Here is a 22535-nt window from a genome sequence, read left to right as displayed (position 1 = left end):
TTTTAGAAATTTGCAATCGACTTCCTTAAAAGAAATTTATTGGATATCCCATTTTGTAAATTGTGACTATTAAATTTGAATTTCTGTGATAGTTCTTACTCAAAAACGTTTTAAATAGATAAAATCGTCCATTATTTCTCAAAATCTCTACTAATAAAAATGTATAGCAAAAGACAATGACCTCAATATTTTAGGTAAGAAATAAACTTATATCTATTTTAGATTATGCGGAAAACTCCCGTGCAACATTTAGTCTGTAAAATTTAGTCTGTTTTAATTAAATAGCTCTTACTATTCAGTAAATATTAATAAAATCTCTACATTTTTTCAAACTTTAACGCCCTATATCTGGAAAACAGGAGCGTTGCGGATCCCTGTTAAAAGAACTTTTTGTCTTAAAATCAAAGATCAATTTGTGCACATACTTAATTAACACCCTGGATATAATTAATTTAATACATACTTATTAAGTAAACAGCAACAGTTATAATCATCATTTCCACGTCCATATTTTACAATATTATGCGTAGATAAAATGTAAAATAGTACTGATATTAACAAGATATCAAGTGTAAACCAACGTGCGGTTAATAGCAATGGCCTTTATTCATGAATAGAGGCTTTTGACATTACATTGAAAGATGTATAAATACAAATAAGTTATGACATCATTACTTTTCACTATATAAGTAAAATGCTGTTGAAATATTCTCTCTTTTTAATTGAAAAATATTCTCAGATTATTATTACATTTTAGGGTTCTCAGGATTTGTGTGATGTTGAAGGGGTAGAAGGATTTGATTACAAGAATAATGCCTTTAATATTTATTCAAATTACAATTTCACAAAACCTTTTATTAAAAGGGAATTGCCTATCGATTCATTCAAACAAAAGGTAAGCAAAAATAAAACACTGCTTTTTTATTAATTATAAATAAATTTTTTAAGATACTTGTCCTACTTGAAGTGGACAATGTTGTGATCATACAAGGTCCCACAGGATGTGGTAAAACCACACAAGTTCCACAATATATTCTAGATTATTGTAGAGAAAAAAATACATATTGTAATATAGCTGTAACACAACCTAGAAAAATAGCTACCATTAATGTTGCGAGAAGAGTTTGTGAAGAAAGAGCATGGACGTTGGGAACTATTTGTGGATATCAGGTTTGAATGTTTACAAATAGTTAATCTATTTGTATTATTTATATGAAAAAAATATAAATAATTGCAGTGTTTAAATATATTAATTTTACCTTAAATATTTCAGATTGGATTGGAAAAGAAAACGTCGCCTAATGTACTGTTGACATATATGACAACAGGTACGTTATTACAAAAAATTATTAATGATAAACAACTGAACCAGTTCACCCACATAATTATTGATGAAGTTCATGAAAGAAATCAGGAGTTAGATTTCCTTTTGTTAATTGTCAGAAAATTTCTATTTACTAACTCTCAGAAAACAAAGGTAAATATATATTTTTTCTAATTAATTAATAAAATAATAATGTTACATAAGTTGCTAATTTAAATTTATATATAATGTACTTTCAGTTAGATTAGAATAGAGGTGTATTTTGATAGTGTGGTTTGCTTACTGAGGTGCATATACATGATATAACTTTGAATGGGGGTCATATTTATATGGAGGCTACCTTTGACATTTGGAAACCATAAGTGTTCTCAAATTACATTGTTTTTTAAATATTGTAATTTTCATACCACTCTGCTGGACAAGCTACTATAACCTCAAATAAACATGCCTGTTAGTTGTCAGCACATACTCTGTTGGGAGCTAGGGTATGCATTATTGTCAATTCTCATATTTCTTGACTCGTATACATATATTTTTTATAACGTCACACAGACATTTAACAATGAAGACTTAAATAGAATATACTATCACTAAACATTAAAATAAATAACCATAACTTAATAAAACTACACTTAACTCAACATTGCGCTATACAATTTCTATTTCGGTTCCAGTAAAAACTATGTAATACTTTATTTAGAAAATCTTGAAATTGCCTGTACACTTTCTCATAAATCGGTAAACTGAAAACTAAAATAAATGTAATAAAATGTAGTGGTAACATACTGGCCCATTTGGTTTCATTGCATAAATGTTTTTTTTGGGCCCTCTTTGTGCCATGATATCATATCACATCAAGTGGATTAATATTAAGTAGTTCACTTAAACTATATCAATGTCAGAGGTCATTAATACTGAGATTCACAAACTAAACACAGTGCTTTAAAACAGATATAAATCAACTAATTTATATGAGCCGAAATTGTAAGATACACATAGCAGGCTGCGTATTATTTTCACTCCGCAGATACCCTCCTATATTTGCCAGTTGTGTGTAAAAAACGAGAATATTTTAAATTTTTACAATACGATAATCCAAGGATACGCAAAGCAGTTGAATAAAGATCAAAGTGTTTACTTCGAATCAATTTGCTGGTTTATATATGTGCTTTAAAAAATTTTTAACACTTTTTATTACAAATGATTTAAAAAAATATTTAAAATCTATTAGATTGGTACCTAGTTTTATTTTTTTTATTATGAACATTTTACAAAATAGTAAAAATTATTGTAAAATATGAATTAGTTTTACTTACAATTAGTAACGTATACCTACCGTGCACAACCAGTATTAAATATTTAATAAATCGTGCAAAAAACAAAAAATATAAATTTTTTAAAAGTTCTTGAGAATGTTTACTACGACTTGCCGATATTGACAAAAAGATATGACTTCATAATAACATGTTGCAAAGTCATACAAAAACAATCTGTTTTTACAAAATTCTTCAGTGCATTGCAGTTTGACCCTTTGCTTCTCTGTTAGTTCATACAGTGATAAGTACGCACATGTATTCGAGTTTGGGAGCTGCCTAGTGGTGGCATAAACAAGAATTTAAGTACATTTTGTAAATCACATAGCTTAATTGTCCATTTGATTAAAAAAGTAATAATTCCTGATTCTGCGGAATATGTACTATTACCACTACAAATTTGAACCTCGACAAGATTTAAAATTTGATGTTGAGGAATTGCAAGTTTCCTAATTACTCCACAGGTTGTTTGAAACTACACACCAGAACATTATTTTGGTTCACTACTCTTTATAATATGCTCATTATATAATTAGAACTTATAAAGATTACAAAAGTTCTTGACCATTAAAATTTTCCAAAATTTTAGGTGGCAGGTTTTTTGCCAGTGCATTTAATAATAACAAGTTTGTAAATCTCGCCTTAGTATCAAATTAAAATGTAATTAATAGGTAGAAATATGAAGAAAATTTAATTTTATGAAAAATTAAAGAAAAATCCAGATTGTATCTCGGTGATTAGCCCCACTCTGAGCCATGCTATTAAAGGTTCTGAAAAATAATATGTAGGTGCTCATAATAATGAAGTCAAGTTCAAAAAACTTTAGAAAATTTTTAATTTTCATTATTATTTATAATTTTTTTTGTAGGTCATTCTTATGTCTGCTACTATTGAGGCAAAAGAATTTGCTCACTACTTCAGATGTCCAAACTTTAATACTTTTCTTCCAGCACCTATTATTTATATCGATAAAAAAAGTAATTACACGAAGACAATTTTTTATATGGAACAACTGAGTGTAGCTGTAGCATCTGCTACAACAACGGTAAGTTAATTGATATATTTTGTAAATCACGGATTTGTGAAAGTTTTTTATTAATTTATTTTTGAAAAATCTGGTTTTGTCAATTATTTTTGCTCGAAATATAATGCCAAATGACATGCTCAAAGCTTTGAGGTTTTTCTAAATTTTGAGAAATAATGGAATTTTAAACTTTTTTTGAAACATTGTCAAATTTGATTGTTTTGAGTACCTACCAGTAAAATAAATGGAATATATTTATATTTCATATTTTATATATTTATATGAATATTTTATATGAAAATGTACTTTCTAATTACTACTATACTCGACGGCCAAAATTATAGATAGTGATTCATCGCTAGCTCTTGGACTAGTAAGGGGGATGAAGCGTGGCGGGAACGAAAATCCATTGGCGTGTCTTCGTAAAAGGCAGCAAGATATATAAAATATTGAAAAAACATAATAAAACATAACATCTAATATTTTTTACGGTTTGCTATAACCGGCACTTTGATCCATTTTAATTATTACAGCATTTTAAAACGTCCCAGTTGTGTTTTTTTAATTTATAAATTTATTACATCCATGGAATTAGACTCCTCGTCTACGCTTATGCTATGAAGTTTCTCAGGACGGATAAATCAAGTCCGTTTACACCCACTAAAAAAGCATTTCCCTATTCCCTACCAAGTGCAAAAGACAGAGATAAAATATAGATCGACGTTCAGTGTAACTCACTAACTCAGTCTATACATGATTATAGATTCTACCGATGTGCATGGCGAGCGGCATAAAGATAAATAATATTGAACCGTATAGAAATCATTTTATATTTTATACGCATTATGGTAATAGGGTTTTTATATTATGTATTAGTCACTCTTTATAATTTCGGCCGCCGAATATAGATAGATTTAGTCTTAAAATTTCAGTTGGAATATAATTGTTGCGTAAATTTACTATTATTTCATAGTGCAATTTTTCAATTGGCAAAAATTATGATAAAACTTCTCTTTTGTTTTCATTTTTAATATAGTCATTAGTCAGGTGACAATCTCCCTTGATTTAACTAGAACTGTTTAACCACAAAATAGTTTGGAAGGATTTTAACTCTAGAATACTGCATTGATCCAATTGTTTAAATTTAGTTTTTATAGCATGTCTATTTATAGATATGTTAAGAAAATTTTTGGCAGGTGATGGATACTGAACAGATATAATGTGTGTGCATCCTATTGCATCAATATCAAACTAAAAGTTGTTGATTTTATACTAAAAATGAAAATTTTGAATGATAATTGCAGTGGCAACAGTTTTTTCTGAAATGTAGACATTTTATCTTATAGGCTTTTTTGTGTAGAATCCAGTGACAAAATTTTTAATCAAAGTTAAAGTTAAAAAATTAATGGTAAAGTATCAGAAAGTACTCCAACTCTAGCTTCTATAGGGATTCTTTTATTTGTTCCTGTGGTTGGATTCTATTCAAGTCCCATAGCACCTAGGCCTATAGTGCGTGCCACTGTTCAAGCCTATTCAGCAAGTAGCTTTGTCCTTTTTACAAAGTGCAAAAGTTTATTTGCCAACACTTCTCAGAAAGGGTTTTCCTTGGCACTTATCCAGGAAGTTTAATCCACCAAGTCAGATACTCGGCAAACCAGACTCTACAAGCTTTAGCTTGTATAGATGTTTCGTAAAATGACAGTGTCCCCTTATAAATCCCCTTAAATTTTGTTCAAGCTCAGCAACTCATTTGTTCTTTCCTGCAAATGATACTCCATATGTTCCTTCACATGGCTTTGCTCTGGCCTTGAAACCCAGTATTTTCTATGTTCTGACTCACTCTCTTTGCCCAGAGCTCCCGTGACCATATTGGGAGATGTGCCACAGAAGAGCTCTGGACTAATGAAATCTGTTTCCAATTCTTTCCTAGCAAGTTAATCCGCTTTCTCATTTCCTGGCACCCAACACAATCCAACTGTATTAGTAGCAGTTAGTCACCATTTGTAAACATTGCCATGAGTTTTGAACTTACCTTGTGTGTGTTTAAAGCCTTCATTAGTGTTTGACTTTCTGAGAATATATATGCGATTTTATATTTATAACCTCTACGCACATTCTCTGCTAAATACGTTATCCCCAGACTTGTGGTTTGTACTCCATCTGGGTCTTAGTGCAATTATTCCTGCATCCATCCCCCTAGCCGTTTTGAAGCTATCAGTAAACCATACCTGTCTCCATCTTTTCAGGGTCTCAAACTTTTTCTCCCACTTGCTCTGATCCTCTATTCGAGTCTCAAATAGGATCATCGAAAATAACAAATTTTAATAAATGAAATATCCTAGTATTACATCAAAAATGGAATATCACAAGCACATATTACAAAATAAAAAATAGCTTTTTTTGCTGTCTTGATTTTTTCACAAGACAAGTTTATCACATAAAATTTGCTTTGCAGATTCTTAATAAAATATATATTTCTAATTTGTTTTTAATTATAATTCTGCACTCAACTCGTGATTTTGTGAAAATGTTCTTTTCTTATTTACTTTATTATTATTGTTAACATAATAACAGTAGAGGTAAAAACCTATAAACTCAAGAGCAAAAAACTTGAAAAACAATCTAAAATATAAGCATACAATATAAAATAAAACAGTACTATTGGTACAATATTACAGATTAAAAGAGAATAACAATTACACAATTATTAAAAATTAAGTACATTATCAAGTTTGTTTTTAAAAGAATTTATAGAAGAAGCACTTTTTGGTAAAGAATTCCAGTCATGAAACACACGGTTGCTCAAAAAAAACTGCCTACATCTGGTAGTATAATTTTGATGGCTAAGCTTGTAATGGTGACCACGAAGTCGAGTATGAGCAGATAACACATATAAATGTGTTAAATTTGTGGAATATGTGCCATGAAGAATGCTATATGTGGTGATTACCACGCTTAAGCCTTTCGATTTCTGGGATTCAGTTTTTAAGATATTTAGTCTTTCTTCATAAGAAGGCCGAGAAATACCATAGGGAAGTCTGGTGGCGGCACGTTGTAACAACTCAATTTGAGATTGGTCTCTTATCAGATTTGGATACCAGACAGCTGAACCATACTCGACGATGGGTCTTATGTAGGATTTATATAAGCAGTTAGTAGTTTCAATCGAGGGAGTAGATAATATTTTTTTGAAAAGAAATAACGAGCGTTTAGCTTTACTGCAAGCAGCAGTTATATGAGCTGACCAAGAGAGGTCATTAGAAATCACTACACCAAGATCAGTTTGCCTCTCCACTTTTGACAATGGAATGCTACCAATTTGATCATGAAATCTTGGGTTGTTCTTACCCAAGTGCAAAACTACACACTACACTATTTTTTTGGAGTTCAGCAATATTAACCATTTTTGGCACCAATCTGCTACAGCAATCAAGCTTTCCTGCAATAGTTTATAATCAGTAAAAGGATTCCCATAAATCTTTGTATCATCAGCATACAGCGAGCATTTAAGTGGCAATGTTTGAGGAATATCTGCTGTATAAATAAGAAAAAGTAATGGGCCAAGAACTGAGCCTTGAGGAACTCCACTTTTAACAGAATAGTATTCCAAGACGTCAGTTCCTATTTTCAAACGGAAAAAACTATTGTTTAAAAACGCAACAATTCATTTGTGAAGATCACCTCTAATACCTACATGTTCAATTTTAGAACAGAGACATTTTATGGGTACTTTGTCAAAGGCCTTGCTAAAATCAAGATATAAACTCTCTTTTCTCCTTACTTCTCTTTGCCATTAAATACTAAAATTCTTATGGTGCCTAATGGTAGGTACAAATATAACTGATCATATACAGGAAAGATGTCAATCTAGGTTTGATTATTTAATATTGTTAGCAGTTTACTCTTTGTAGATCTTGTAATAATTTAGATATTTTTATCATTGTGTTTGTACCCAATTTTTAAAAAAATCACAATGTTCATTTTGACAATCGTAAGAAATGATTATACAAAACTGCATTTTTCATCCATTCCCAACTAACATGTATAGTGACAAATACTAATATCAAAGTTACTGTGATGAAAGTGACGCAACGCTTCACCTATTTCCGTTTGGTTGTGCAATTTAAAATTATTTTTAATTTTATATAAATTTTATAATTTAGATATAATTCTATATTAAAAATGTATTGTGTTAGTTTTATACGCAGAAATAAACAGAATAGTTGCACGGTGAACGCCTTCTAAAAAACATTGCCTATCAACCTCGTACCATGCAACATATAGTATATGCAAGTGACGTAGATTGAAATTATTCTGTATTCTGCTTCTCTTTGTAGCGTTGTTTATGGCGGTTGTCATGGCAACGAGGTGACTAACACGGGAGTAAACTACGGAGTGGGGGAACGAGTGACGCAGAAATTGAAGCAGCATTGTCATCGCCCATCTCCTGTCTTTAAACAGTTTATAAGATACGCGTCGCTCAGTGCACAATTATCAGGGTTCTTAGTTGGTATTCGGAGTATAAGTGGTTGTGTGGAAGTGTTCATTTAAATCATAATTTAAAACTTTGATGTATGCCCTGTTTAATTGTGGGTGTAAAGTAGGGCATGTGGAATAAGAAGGGATTTAAGAATTTTAGGAACGTCACGGGAGGCTGTTGTAACCACAAACCTGTAATTACTAATACTCCTACTAGAGTAACCACTTCGTCATCGACTTTAATAGATAATATTATATCCAATGTTTACTAGAATACTAGAATTTAAGGTTGTACAATCTCATACCTCCGATCATTCTTATCAAACGACTTTATTTAAATCGTACACTAAAAATTTAAAGTCACCAAAAAGTGAAAAAAAAAACGTTTTGAAATCTTAGTCCAGAAAACCTAAATACTTTTAAAAATCTATTGAAATATGAAACATGGTCTGAGGTATTTGTGAATAACCACTTTAATGAATGTTTTAATGCTTTTTATAATACGTTCTTATATAATTTTAATCTGTCATTTAAAATCAAGTAGTCTTGTCATATACCGAGTAGAGGGCACACTTGGGTTGATGAAGAAATGCGTATTACCTCCATGTATATGAAGGATTTATATCATCTAAATAATAAGTTCAATTCACAAATTTTCAGTAAATTTTATACACAAGAGAAAAAGGTATATAAAAATTTTCTCAATGCAAAACAGAAATCATACTATGATAATATTATCCACAAATCACCGAATGCCATACAGGCAGCTTGGGGCATTATTAATAGTTATAAAAATAATAATATAACCAAGGATAATTTAATTACACTAAAAAATAATGAAGGAAATTTAATTAGTAATCCTATAAATGTGGCTTTATTCAATGAATATTTTATAAGTAAAGGGGTCAATGATTTACCTGAATATAATGGGAGTTATTTGGCAAATTCTATCTTTCTACATGAAATTACTGCAATCGAGCTGCACGATATTGTATCGTCTATGAAAGCTGAATATTCTCGGGGTATGGATGATATTCCAGGTATCATTATTAAAGCTAGTCTCGACTTGATTGAACGGCCTTTATTACACCTTGTAAATATGTCACTGATGACAGGAACCCTCCCCAATGTTTTAAAACAATCTAAAATAATACAAATAATGTTTACAAAAAAGGTGATGTGACTTCAGTGACTAATTATAGACCGATTGCTTTACAAAATCAGTTTGCAAAAATATTTGAGAAGGTTTTTTATAATCAGCTTTGTGATTTTTTGTGTAAAAATAATATCGTAAGTAACACCATATCAACATGGATTTGTTAAAAACAAAAGTACACAGTCTGCTTTATATCAAAGTATAAAATTTCTTCAGAAATGCTTAGATAATAAATATAATACCTATGGTGTTTTTTTCGACTTTAGTTCTGCATTTGATATGGTGGATCATAATATTTTATTTGTAAAATTGGAAAAGATTGGCATTAGGGTTATTGCTCTGAATTGGCTAAAATCATATTTACAGGATAGATTGCAATGTGTGCATCTCAGTGATGGCACACAATCAAAAGTTTTACTGAATAACAGTGGGGTACCACAGGGCAGTTTGTTGGGCCCGGTATTATTTATTATTATGATTAATGATCTGCCTGATATAGCAGACAGAGATGTGTTACCGATATTATATTGTTCCACCGAACAGATTCAACGTCTTTTACAAAATATAATGGAATGGAACAAAAAGATGAAGTTATAGTTAAATTGTGATAAATCCCATCTTATGAAATTTCTTGCAAGAAATACAATTTCTGAGCTCAGCCCATTAATTAAATTTGATTCTGGTAAGTCCATGCCTGTGATAGATGAATGTAAATTCCTAGGGATACATGTTGACATGAAATTATCGTGGAGTTTACATGTGACCCATGTCTGTAACAAATTAAACTCTAAGCTTCTTATTTAGACAACTAAGACCGATAGTTGCTGATTCAACGCTTCTCTCATTATATTATGGACATGTATATTCCTTATCTACATGCAAAAAACTGTTCCTTAAATATAATTTATTAACATTCCCTTCTATATACATATACTTCAGTGCATTATACATAAAGAACAACATAAATGAATTTATAAAACAAGAAGATATTCATATACATAACACAAGGTAAACAAGAATTAAAAAAATTTCTCCTCCCTTGGGCCTTCGCGGTTGATGAATATTTTAACATTAATGTTTGTATTTAATTATTTTCTGACATCCTATATTAAGAATTGTATGTTGTACAATGTCTTGATCTCTGGAATTAAATAAACAAACAAACAAACAAAGCTTCTTTCGAACATACATGTTTGGTGTGCGTTAATATTCACAGAAGTCCAGAAGCCGAACTAAGATTTCTATTTTTTATAAAATCTAAATGAAAATCTTTCTCACGAACGTCAGTTTTTTGGTAATATTGCAAATGCAACTAAAAATTTCCAGATTAAAGCCATTTGACCTTGGAAAATTTGAATTTTTTTTTTTTTTTCATTTTAATCGAAAATGCTTCACCTATTCTCAATGTCACGAGCCGCCATTGTCTGACGTACAGTCACCAGAATGTTAAATTTTGTTATATGAAATAAGTTGCATTCAAATTCTATAAATGACTCCTTAACTTCAAATTTACTTAAAGTCTGTTACTTAAAAGTCTATTAAATAATGGCTAATAGTATGTCTTGAAAGTAATTTCCTCAGTAGGGTTAAAAACTAACAGTAATTTTGACTCAACCAGGTGGTTGTAATGTGACTTTAAAGTTAGTAATACATTGGAATTTGTGATAGTAACTTGTTAGTAATCTATGCTACAGGAGAGCACATTAAAGTAACAGACACTTTAAAAATAAAAATATGTTGCCAAAATCTAACAAAAACCTTCCAAGTTCACCATCTTTTTGGTCACTCAAGAGAGTAGTGGAAGCCATTTTGCACAAAACAAAAAAAATTTAAGTATTCAAATGTTTTCAACAATTTTTAAGTGATTAATTTTTTTTTTTACTAGTCTGATTTCTACGTTATTTTTTTATACAAATCTTCCATAGTTTTTCACTAAAATGCATTTCAAAATTTACACAAGACAGTTTCAAATATGCTGTTATAAAAATAGACACTTTAAAGTAGGTAACGAATGGAATAAAGACATGACATTAAATTAATGATTGAAAAAGATTGATGTATATTGTCTACTTAAATTCTTCGACTTAACTGCTTCTTAGTTGTCACTAATATGTTAATTACTTCAAAAATAGTGGTGAGATCAGTTCCAAAAACATTGATGCCACCTATCTACCAGAAGATTATTTCTCACTTTGTTGAATAAACCGTAATAATTTGATATCTGGGAAGTACCGATCATTGGTAGCTAAACACTTTATTGTCGCTTTGATAGTTGTTATTAAGTTAATATGATAATAGTTGCAACTTGGGCTAGCATGATTCTATATACAGGCTGTTACAAATTCGCTTCTCACTACAGGGATCTCGAAAATGGTAAGAGTACAAACTAGCTTAAATAGAGGCAAAAAAAAATCAAGGCTAACATGATTAGTTTTCGAAATATTTGACAAAACCCGAAATTTTGGAAATCCATTTTTGTTTAATTTCAGCCTTGTTTGAGGTGATATTGAAAAAAAGAACACTTTCTCATGACCATTTTTTGCCCTCTATCGAATGGCATATCAATTTTTATATGTAACGTTTCGTCTCTCTAGGACCATCTTCAACTTCATTTTTTTAAATATGACCCTAGAAATTTTATTACATTTTTTGCAAGTCTTCATGACTCCCATTACTGTACTGCCTCAGCCCAAACCAGATTCAGACATTTTGTCTCGAAAAATTCATCTTCAGTGTATCCATTCCAAATGTATCTAAATTTCTTATTTAGATTTCATTGTTTATTGAATTATCATACACTGTAAGTATCGTTAGACCCTGTGAAATCCATCTAGTTATTTAAACTATTACCATCACACATTAAAATACACAATTATTGGTTTTATTCACGTGTCCATAGTTACTTCTAGGCTTCTCGAGTGCTCAAAATTCAAACAAATTCCGATTTCTGTTTTCAGGATATTCACACAAATACATCTGACATGCTCTTTCACAGTTACGATACAGATATAATAAATTCCAATAATATTACGCTGATCTTCATTTTCAACCTTTGCCAAAACGAAAATGTTTTTGAACATTTACTGAATTTTTTTAAAGAATAATATTCAGTTGGTATTTTGGTTGTTCAAATGCATTTTTAAGAATTAATTTGTCATAATAAAATTAAAATTGTAATAGTGTTTTAATTTTGACGCAACAACTTATTGAGTTATGTATGACCAAGTGATGGTAATAGGAAATGTTTTATTGTAACGCGTGGTGGCAATAGTTTAAATAACTAAATGGATTTCACAGGGTCTAACGACACTTACAGTGGACGATAATTCAATAAACAAAGAAATCCAATATTTGTATTAGATTGATTAGGGTTGTATTAAAAAAAATGAAGTTGTTGATGGTCCTGGAGAGACGAAATGTTACATATAAAAATTGATTATGCCATTCGATAGAGGGCAAAAAGTGGCCATGAGAAAGTGTTCTTCTTTTTTCAATGTCACCTCAAAGAAGGCTGAAATGAAACAAAAACTGATTTCCAAAATTTCGGTTTTCTTCAAATATTTCGAAAATTAATCATGTTAGCCCTGATTTTTTAGAGGCATAATGTTGGTCCCCTGATCCCCATTTAAGCTACTTTGTACCTCTTCCCGTTTTCGAGATCCCTGTAGTGAGAAGCGAATTTGTAACAGCCTGTACATATTCAGTTAATGCTTGCACAATCAAAAGGCTCAAAAGGATTGTTCACGGATGCTTATCAAGCATCAAGCTACATTTGCATCTACCTTTAGGCTCATTAGATTTTCCAAGTTTCACTCCTGATATTCTTCCATTCTACCATATCCATTGATAGAGTACCTACTTACTTCCCTAATGATATACAGATTCCAGCGTCTTCAATGAATATCTATTTTTGAATTGTAATATTTTCCAGATTCCAAAGTATGACATTGATAAGCCGGAAATTTCTGACGGGCTTTGGAAGACATTTGTATTTCTCGTTTGCATTATTGATAAATTAGATGTATCAGATCCCATAACACATGAGAAGGTAATTGGAAGTATCTTAGTATTCCTGCCTGGTATAAATGAAATAGAAGAGGCTAACAAACGTCTCGAAACTCATTTTAATGAGTCTAGGTCTCAACCACAAAAGGTTGAAATTGATGGAGAAGAACAAATAATAATCCCCATCAAATGGGAGATAATCCCCTTACATTCGTCTCTTCCAAACGATGAGCAGGCAAAGGTTTTCCGACCACCCAGTCCTGGTTGTAGGAAAGTGATTCTCTCCACAAATATTGCTGAAAGTTCCATTACCGTTCCTGATTCTTGCTATGGTAAGTTTCTTTCTTTAGAAAAGTTGAGAATGTTTTCTAAATCTTGCTGCTATAGGGGAAGTCCGGGCAAAGTGAACACCCTTAGCTTTCCATGATTATTGTTGATAATGTATAATGGAGAAAATTAAAACAATTATCTGAGATTAGTCTTTCTTTAATAAACTTTCGAAATTAGTTAACAATTTTCCTTAATTCTGGTTGAAACAGTTGCTATAAATCAAATAAGGAAAAATGTCAAAATATCCACCTTGCCCGAGCCTCCGGGTAAAGTGGATACGCCATAAGGGCAAAGTGGATAACAACAAAGAAATCTTTGGGAACATAAGTTACTAATAAAGTAATATTTAACATTTCGAAAAAAATAAAAATAACATTCTTTTTCAAAAATCTAATCAATACAATTATCACAAATGTAATCCTCATTGCTTTCAAATGCTGAAAACTTCATGACACCATTGATGACATATATTACATCGTATCCAATCTTCGATTGGTTTTCTGTCTTGTTCAATATATATTTCACAGCAGAAAAAGCATAAGATATCTTTGGATTTTTTTATTTTCTTGTGACTTCTATCTTGTTGTTGGTTTAGCTGGCTGAGATATAGGTCTTAATTCCGAATGACTGTAGTGAGTTTTGAAACACCCAGGTTTAGGTGAAATAAGGAGACTGTTATATATAATGAAAGAATTTACGATCACCGGGCAAAGTGAATACGGTATCCACTTTGCCCTATTCCCTTTGCCCTATCTGATCACTTTTTATTTATTTATTTATTTATTTATTTATACTGCATACATACAAAGGAACAGTCCAATTACATGTATACAGTTGAATGTTAGCTAATATAAAAAACAAGTTAAAAATAATGTATAAACAACCAGACACATGCAAAATACAATGTAAAAAGAGAACAAAGAAAGGAAATAAAAAAAATGTCAGTTAAAATGTACATAAAACACCCAATCGTATCACGTACGTATCATAAGTATGAGAGTAGCTTAGTCCGACTAATATTAAAAATATCAATGTCGTATATTCTTAACAAATTATTCACCGTACACAGACACTGTTCTAGGGGTGAATTAATATTAAATATTTTAAAAAGTCTGTATCTAGTTCGCATTCTCATATCGGGTACATTAATATTAATAGACGCCAACAAATCGGGGACAACTATATTACTATGTAAAATATTATTTTGAGGTTAATCCGTTTCAAATAAAAACTGCTGCTTTGGGTTTGATTTTCTACACAATGTAAAAAGCTACATAAAGATACATTATAACCACCGAAAAACAAAAGTTGATAAATAAATAACTTTCTTGTTATTAGCAAAATACTTACCTTGATAAATTAATATTATTCAAGCAAAAACACAAATCGTCGCCTTCTGGACGCCACGTGATACGACCACTTACTAATATATTTGCCACACACTCTACGCCGACGTACGAACGTTTTTATGGTAACGTGGCGACCGGTAAGCAAATTATTTGAGAGTGGTGAGGAGTATTCTCTTTATCCGGGGTATTCGCTTTGCCCGGGTTTCCCCTAATGTCAAATTTTGTTTTGATTATAATCTCATTAAATAAAAGGTTAATAAACATACTCTTTTCAGTAATCGATTTTTGCCAAACAAAAGTTATGACGATAGATCCAATCACAAAGTACACGAGCTTAAAACTGGAATGGGCATCACATGTCAACTGTGACCAAAGAGCGGGAAGAGTAGGTAGAGTTGGAAATGGTAGGGTATATCGCCTAGTGCCAGAAGTTTTTTACAATGTAAGTTTTTTTTTTATTTATTGTCAATTGAAACCATCAGTGTAATAAATCTAAAAGGAATTAAATAATCCCATATTGAGCAGAATTTAAAAAAATGTATTTGTTAAATAAATTCCATGGAAATATATAGGGTGTCTCAAAAGTCAATGTTTAGCCGGCAATGCTGGACCATGGCTAGCCGAATAAGTAAATTTGAGCCTCATAAAAATCTTAGTTTTCAAGATATACTTAGGCACTTTTTAGTTCTTGGAAATCATTAACCTAAAAATGTTTTGGGTGCCACATCTACAAAGTTATTTATTTTTTGCAAAAAAACAAAGTTTTTTTGCTAATATTTGCTTACAAACCTTTTTTTATTTCTTTCAAATGATCACTTTACTTTGACGGTTAATGTTGTGAATAAATGTGCTGGGTCATACTAACAAATAATGTGCAATCTAGAATGGTGTAGATAATGCTTAACATTTTTTACTTAAGAAAAAGAAATGGCTATTTTTCTGCAAAAGAGCTGATTTTGACTAATAATGTATTTGTTTCAAATTATTTTAAACAGATAAACATATATTTTCAAATCACATCTGTTGCTGTTGCTATTGTTATGTTGTCGGTGTTATTGCAGTTGTTGCGCAACAACAACAATAACAGCAACGACAACAGCAGCAGTAGCAGTAACAGTAACAACTAAAGCAGACTTCTTTAATCTATAATAAGAGCGTGCCTTACTAAGTAGTGAGAGTTTCCTGACTATAGTAGTCGAACCGTTCCTTGTGAACTCGGTAGAACGCTTCGTATCCTCCTTATGCATACTGTCGACGAAGGAAATCGTACAAATATTAAGATTTAAGAGAGTTATCAACATCGTTGCCTTAGTTTAGATATTGTCGTTGTTATTGCTATAACTGATCTTCTTGGTGCTGCCGCTTCTGTTGTTGTTGTTGCCTTTGTTATTGTTATTGTTGTCAGTGTTACTGTAGTTGTTGCGCAACAACAACAACAATCTTCAATAATCTATAACAGGGATCGGCAACTGGTGGACCACGGTCCAGGTCTGGACCACGAAGGTAAAATACTGGACCGCCAAAAATTTTTTGAAAGTACCTATAAATTACTTAAATAATTATTTAAAAAATGATTTTTTACGTTTGAGTGCCAACCTTATCATTTTTTTTTAGTATTTTACAATTGTGTGAGTGTTTTGAGTTCTTAATGGTTAGTAAGCAGATTAAATTTGAGTCCAAATTAAAATAAAGAATTTGTAAGAAATATGAATTTTTTTCTGGACCTCGTTAAAAATTTTCAAAGTATCCGGACCCCATCTAAAATTAGTTGCCGACCCCTGATCTATAATAGTATCCCTTATTAAGTAGTAAGAGTTTCCTTACTATGGTAGACAAAGTAATCCTCGCGAACTCGGTAGAAAGCTTCGTATCCTTGTACCATTGTTTTTGAGAAAAATTAATTATATGAAAATGTGGAAATGTTATGATACATGTTTATATTATTTTATAATGGAAAAATGACGAACTGAAAAAATATAATATTTCAGATTTTTGTGCCACTAAAAATGACTAAATAAACATTACATTCCTATAATAATTTTCTAATACTGTTAGATGTATGTTCCATAAGAAAAAAAATGATTCATTATGTTTATTTTTAGATCTGTGAATAAATGATATTTAACACTTCAATATCTTCAAAGACAATGAAGTAACAGTCAAATTTAACTCTTTCGAGTGATCTTATTAGTTATGGTTACACTGGTACAGCTGATGTGTTGCGTCACAGACAACTTTTAATATTTGATTTCAGTTTTTTTCAATTAAAAAAAAAATTGCAATTTGAAAGTTAAAGATAGTCGATGAAATGACACGTACTTAATTAATAAAACTGTGCTTCTGCTATACTGTTTTTTATGTTGTATAATGACTATCGAGTATTACACTAAAATGTAATAAGTGAAATGAAATATTTCGTTGTGAGAACATTAGAACCTCCTGTTAATTTCTTTTCAGGAGAAAATGTCTGAACGGAGTGTCCCAGAAATTCTAAATGCTCCTTTAGAAAGAGTTGTACTTCAAGCCAAAACTCTAAATTTGAAAGACACGCCTTCACAAATACTTGCTTTGGCATTAAATCCACCAAATTTGAAAAATATTGCCAACACAATTCTTGCGCTCAAAGAGGTATGTATTAATTTCTTATTTAATTAATACTTGTACATTGTATAGAGAAGTTGCAAATATTCTATTAGCCTATTTTGAGTAAGTCGACATTTTAAAGTTATGTAAAATACGCCGAAAAATAAAAAAAAAACAGAAAAAGTTAAATATGGACCAAAATAATCGAATGTTTAAAAAGTGTACTTAAAATAAATGTGCCTAAATTGCAATTTCAATGATTTTGTGCATGTTTACCTATGTATTGCTTCGTTTCTTATGTAAAAAGTAAATGTTTTGGTTATCCGTGTTTTTCAATTTATCCGTGCTGCGCTCGGTCCCGTAGATCACGGATAATTGGGGTTCTATTGTATTAAAATTACCTAGTAAAGAGAAAGTAAATACATAATTGTAATAAAACATATAGCTTCCCAAAAAACTTTTTAAGTGTTCTAATTTAAAGTTAGTCAATATACTAGACATTTTCTGTTGCAGATGGGTGCATTATTACAAACTTGTCGAGGTATCCAGTCCACTTCTGATGGCGACCTAACCTTCTTAGGAAAAGTAATGTCAAAGTTACCTATTGATGTAAGGCTGACAAAGCTCATTATATTAGGACAGTTGTTTAGTTGTCTTGAAGAAACCATTATTATAGGTAAATAATGATTATGTATGATTCTTGGTCTATTTAAGGGGGAACATCTGAGTAAACAGCAGAAGAAATAGTAAAAATAACTTTAGGAATTATTATCTCAAAAACTATGTGTCCGAATTTGTCCAGGTTTGTTTTATTTTAAAGTTTAATATTGAGGTATGTTGGCAAATTTCTCTATAAATTATATATATGGATTGGGAGTGCTACTGTCATGGCTGGCATAAAAAAATGTCCTTGGTTCCCAGTTGGTTAACTGAATTTTCCACACGCTGTATAGAATGATTCATAAAAAAAATAAGTGAATAATATAGTAACAACCTGACATATAAATATTTTAGTTTTTCAACCCTTATTTTGGGGGTGTCTCGAGGGTGGAATTGTACTGATTCCTATTCCAGATACATATGAATACTGAAATTGATCCAAACCCGATAAATAATACAAGAATGGATAATAATAATTTTCAAAAGTGCTCGTTTCCATTTTCAGGCTCATGGAAATATTCCATTTTTTGGACTGCGGCCTCGATATCTCGAAAACTGTTCATTTCTGGACTTTGGGCCTATGAACACTTGATCAGGGGGTGTCATATCAAAAATTCTGACAAATCGACCAGGAACTCAAACCCATAAGGTTTGTGCAGGGTCCTTTCAAAAAGAATCTCAAAATGTAATGTTTGATGCCTTATGCAACAGAATTAAAAAAAATAAAAAAAATTTCACGAAATTGCGGCCGATTGAACTTTACATTCATTTTTTAATCTTAACTTCCAACCTTTCTGGCTTGATAAAAAAAAATAAACAAGTGATCGAGCTGTTTTCTATATATTTTGGGAATCGTCTTTGAACAGTGTGTTCCAAAAAAATCGCATTTGAAATTTGGTAGAAAAATGATGGGCTTAGGATTTTGGTTGCTCGTCAGCTTCTCGGTAAATCACCCATAACTTTTACAGTTCTTGGAATATCAAAATAATATAATACAGGATATTCTTCATAGTCCAAACTTGGAGAATTTTTTATTTGGAAAAATCGATATTTTTGGAAAATTCATATTAATTGAAGGGTACAGGGGAAAAAAGATGAATGTCACATAATACAAGTCTGGAGTTAAATGAAATTTAAGTTTCAAAGACTGATATTTTAAAAAACATCATACATCTTTTAGTTATTTTTTGAAATAAAATTATATGTATCTACGAATATATAATATGTAATATTGTAGATTTGAGCCAGCAGAAACTTAAAAAAAAATAACAATAATTAATACGTGCTATCAAAAAATGTGAGAAAAAAGATGAATGTCATCACTTAGGGAGAAAGAATCAGAAAACAATTCGAGTAGCAATGTGAATTTTAATAGGTAACTTTTTATTATAAGTAAAAAGGAAACCTACTTGAATAAAAATACAACGTAAAATAAAAGAAGTGTCATTTATATGATGCTTCAACACCACAGTTTAAGTTGGTGTCTTGTCGTATGGTAAATCCTCAAAATAATGTTGCGCTAGCTACTACAAATTTTTTCAGTTCTTGTAAGTTTGGTATTTTTTCAGAGCAATCGCAATGGGTTGTTTGTATTTCAAACTAGGCATTACAAATTGACCTTCAGGAAGGATTCCAAAAATGTCTTGTTTCCGTTTTGGTGGTACTACTATTGAGTACTGACATAGACATAGGTCCATTATATTATGTCTCTCGATACTGCATCATTTTTGACATTTCCTTTTAATTCCTCTGATAGGCCTACTTTCAAATGGACGTTTTTTAACAAAGTAATTTGATAAATGGTCATTCCATGCTTGGAAAATTTTCTAATTCTCACAATTAATAACTACGATTAGATTGGACTTGTCCCTTGCATTTTGGATCTCTGTGTTCTATTCTGATGGCCTTGTCCCGTTTGTATAGGCGTTTAATCGACAAACTAAATCTAACAGGAGCAACATCAGAACACGTGCTAGTTACAAGTTGGACATTCATCTGTTTTTCACACACTGGCGGGACATTCATCTTTCTTTCCCTGTAAGGCAAATTTTAAGTANTTACGTAAGTCCCGATGAACCATGGGGACTTTCCGACCCTGTATAAACAACTAACAGATTAGCATATAGTGAGGATTAACAAAGTAAATTGAAGCAAACTTACCTTGTTATATGAATTATGTTGGTTATTTCAATAATTTTATATATTTATTCAAATTAATAGTTGTTTCTACTATATGTTATATATTAAATTGTCGCTGTAAATTTATATAACATTTTGTCATAGAATCATTTAAAGAATTACCTCTCAAAGTGTGTCGACATAATTCGCACTTGCACTTATTAAAAGTGGTGTACTGTATGAACGGTTAGATAAGCAAAAAAAATGGTTGGAGATGGCTTACCACTGTTGAAATTCACTAGGTTCTTGAGGGGCCCTTCTGATGTCCTGAATTTGAAACGGCTGTCTATTTATCATGGAGTTGCAATAGGAATCAAACACGCACTTGTTTCTAGGTCGAGTCTTTCGAATAAACTGAATTACACACAAAAACCATCTCCAACAAAAAACGATACTTAAAAAAAGATTTTCGTATTTAATTGAATAAAATAGAAACAATCATGTTGTTGCAACAAATGAAGAGAAAAGAAAATTTATTTTATATATTTTAAAATGAACTGTAATTATAATAAAAAAAAATTGAGGTGAAGCTGCGACAATATGTACTAATAAATTATTAACAAATACTTTCTTTTACAGCTGCTGGATGTTCAATTCAAAATATTTTCTCAATTCCATTCCAACAGAAATTTAATGCATACAGAAAACTATTAATGTGGGCTGACGGATCTTCAAGTGATCTCATTGCACTCCTGAATCTGTACCGAGTATGTTCTAATAGTCATTTTGCATTACAAAAATTACATATAATTTCCCACATTCTAACTGCAAAATTTTTCTTTAGGTTTGGCAAACATATAAAAGGGACAATCAACTTGGAAATTGGCAGGCGGAACAAAATTGGTGTAAGATAAATTTAGTGAGTTTCAAGGGACTAAGAGAATGGAATTTATTGGTTACTGAAATAAAGAACCGTTTGGAAACATTACGTATTAAAGAAACTTCAGGACCGGGTAAAATTTCCTTATCTCACTTCGAAAAACCACTGATATTAAAGGTACTTTAATTCATAAGAAATAATAGTTTAGTTGAAGTGAAAATTTAAAATCCAGGGTCAAAAGTAATTTTTAGAACATTTTAATGAACATGTTCAATGCCGATGCATTTCACTCATGCCACCTAGATCTCAAAGTTACATTTGGCAAAATGTATCAAAAATACCTCACTCAGGTGCCGGTACACGCACATTAATCTAAATACTGTGTCAAACTGAGTAGTATGCATTTAACAACAGGTTATTCAGGCCCCTTAAACACCTGTGACACTCGTGCATGACGTGGCATCGAACATGTTAATCGCAATGATAAAAGCGTATAAAAGCAACACTGCTTTTGCATGTTTATTAATAATTCCTTCAGTATTGTCAAGCTCATCCACTAAATAGATATGCATAAACAAAACTAATAACTAAAATCTGTTATAATATCTAGTTACAAATAATGCTTAAAATTGTGATTAGAAATTCCAGATATTAGTTAATTAAAAAAGTTATTTTGGCAAATAATTTGCTAAAAATTTATAGGACTCGAACTGCTCCAGATGAATTAATTCTCTTGAATAGTTACATAAATTGGATCAGGCTGCTCGAACTATATACAGTGTGGTAAAAAAGTTCTGCATAAAATTCATATTTTCGTTAAACAATTTTTTTTTGAAAAACCGTGAGACCCGTCAATTTTTATTTGATCCAGGGCACTTTGCTATGTGGAAAATTTTTTTTTCGATAATCCACTTACGGCAGTGATGACATAATTATTTTTTTTTTAAATGACAACGCATATTTTTTCGTTCGAAATTGATGACAGTGATAATTATCTAAACAACGGTGTGAAAATTTCGATGTCTTACATAACAATTTTTTTTAGAAAAATGCACCTTAAGTTCTTATATGTAATAATTTGCTGTTTACGGATCAAATGCCTTGGAAAAAAATTTATTCGGCAGAAAGCATTTCAGATAACTTAAGTTGCAACTGGTGTTATGTAATATTTGCGGAATTATTCATCAGATATTGTCAGGATCCTGATTAAACTGCAAAATTTAGAACCAAGTTCAACCGCACAAAATCCAAATAGTATGTAGCAAATTAAGGTCGACTTTTTGTCTTCGAGTTTGCCGATAAATTCCTCAAAAA

The 22535-nt window shown here is 31.0% G+C and overlaps 1 protein-coding gene across 1 annotated transcript in view; it reads left to right on the top strand.

Annotated features, from left to right (window-relative positions):
* The window catches only part of LOC108915158 (probable ATP-dependent RNA helicase spindle-E), a 57626-nt gene that overhangs the window by 4955 nt on the left and 30136 nt on the right, over positions 1-22535 (top strand). The window contains exons 3-12 of the mRNA XM_023456318.1: positions 758-895; positions 949-1170; positions 1274-1477; positions 3506-3682; positions 13228-13633; positions 15256-15422; positions 17438-17608; positions 18077-18239; positions 20981-21108; positions 21186-21398. Of these exons, the coding sequence (XP_023312086.1) occupies positions 758-895; positions 949-1170; positions 1274-1477; positions 3506-3682; positions 13228-13633; positions 15256-15422; positions 17438-17608; positions 18077-18239; positions 20981-21108; positions 21186-21398 (1989 nt within the window). The remainder of the gene's footprint in view (positions 1-757; positions 896-948; positions 1171-1273; positions 1478-3505; positions 3683-13227; positions 13634-15255; positions 15423-17437; positions 17609-18076; positions 18240-20980; positions 21109-21185; positions 21399-22535) is intronic.

This window comes from Anoplophora glabripennis, unplaced genomic scaffold (assembly GCF_000390285.2).
Source record: "Anoplophora glabripennis isolate ALB-LARVAE unplaced genomic scaffold, Agla_2.0 scaffold1366, whole genome shotgun sequence".
Lineage (NCBI taxonomy): Eukaryota > Metazoa > Arthropoda > Insecta > Coleoptera > Cerambycidae > Anoplophora > Anoplophora glabripennis.
Note: the sequence above shows the minus strand (reverse complement) of the source record. Positions and strands in the feature narration are given on the sequence as shown.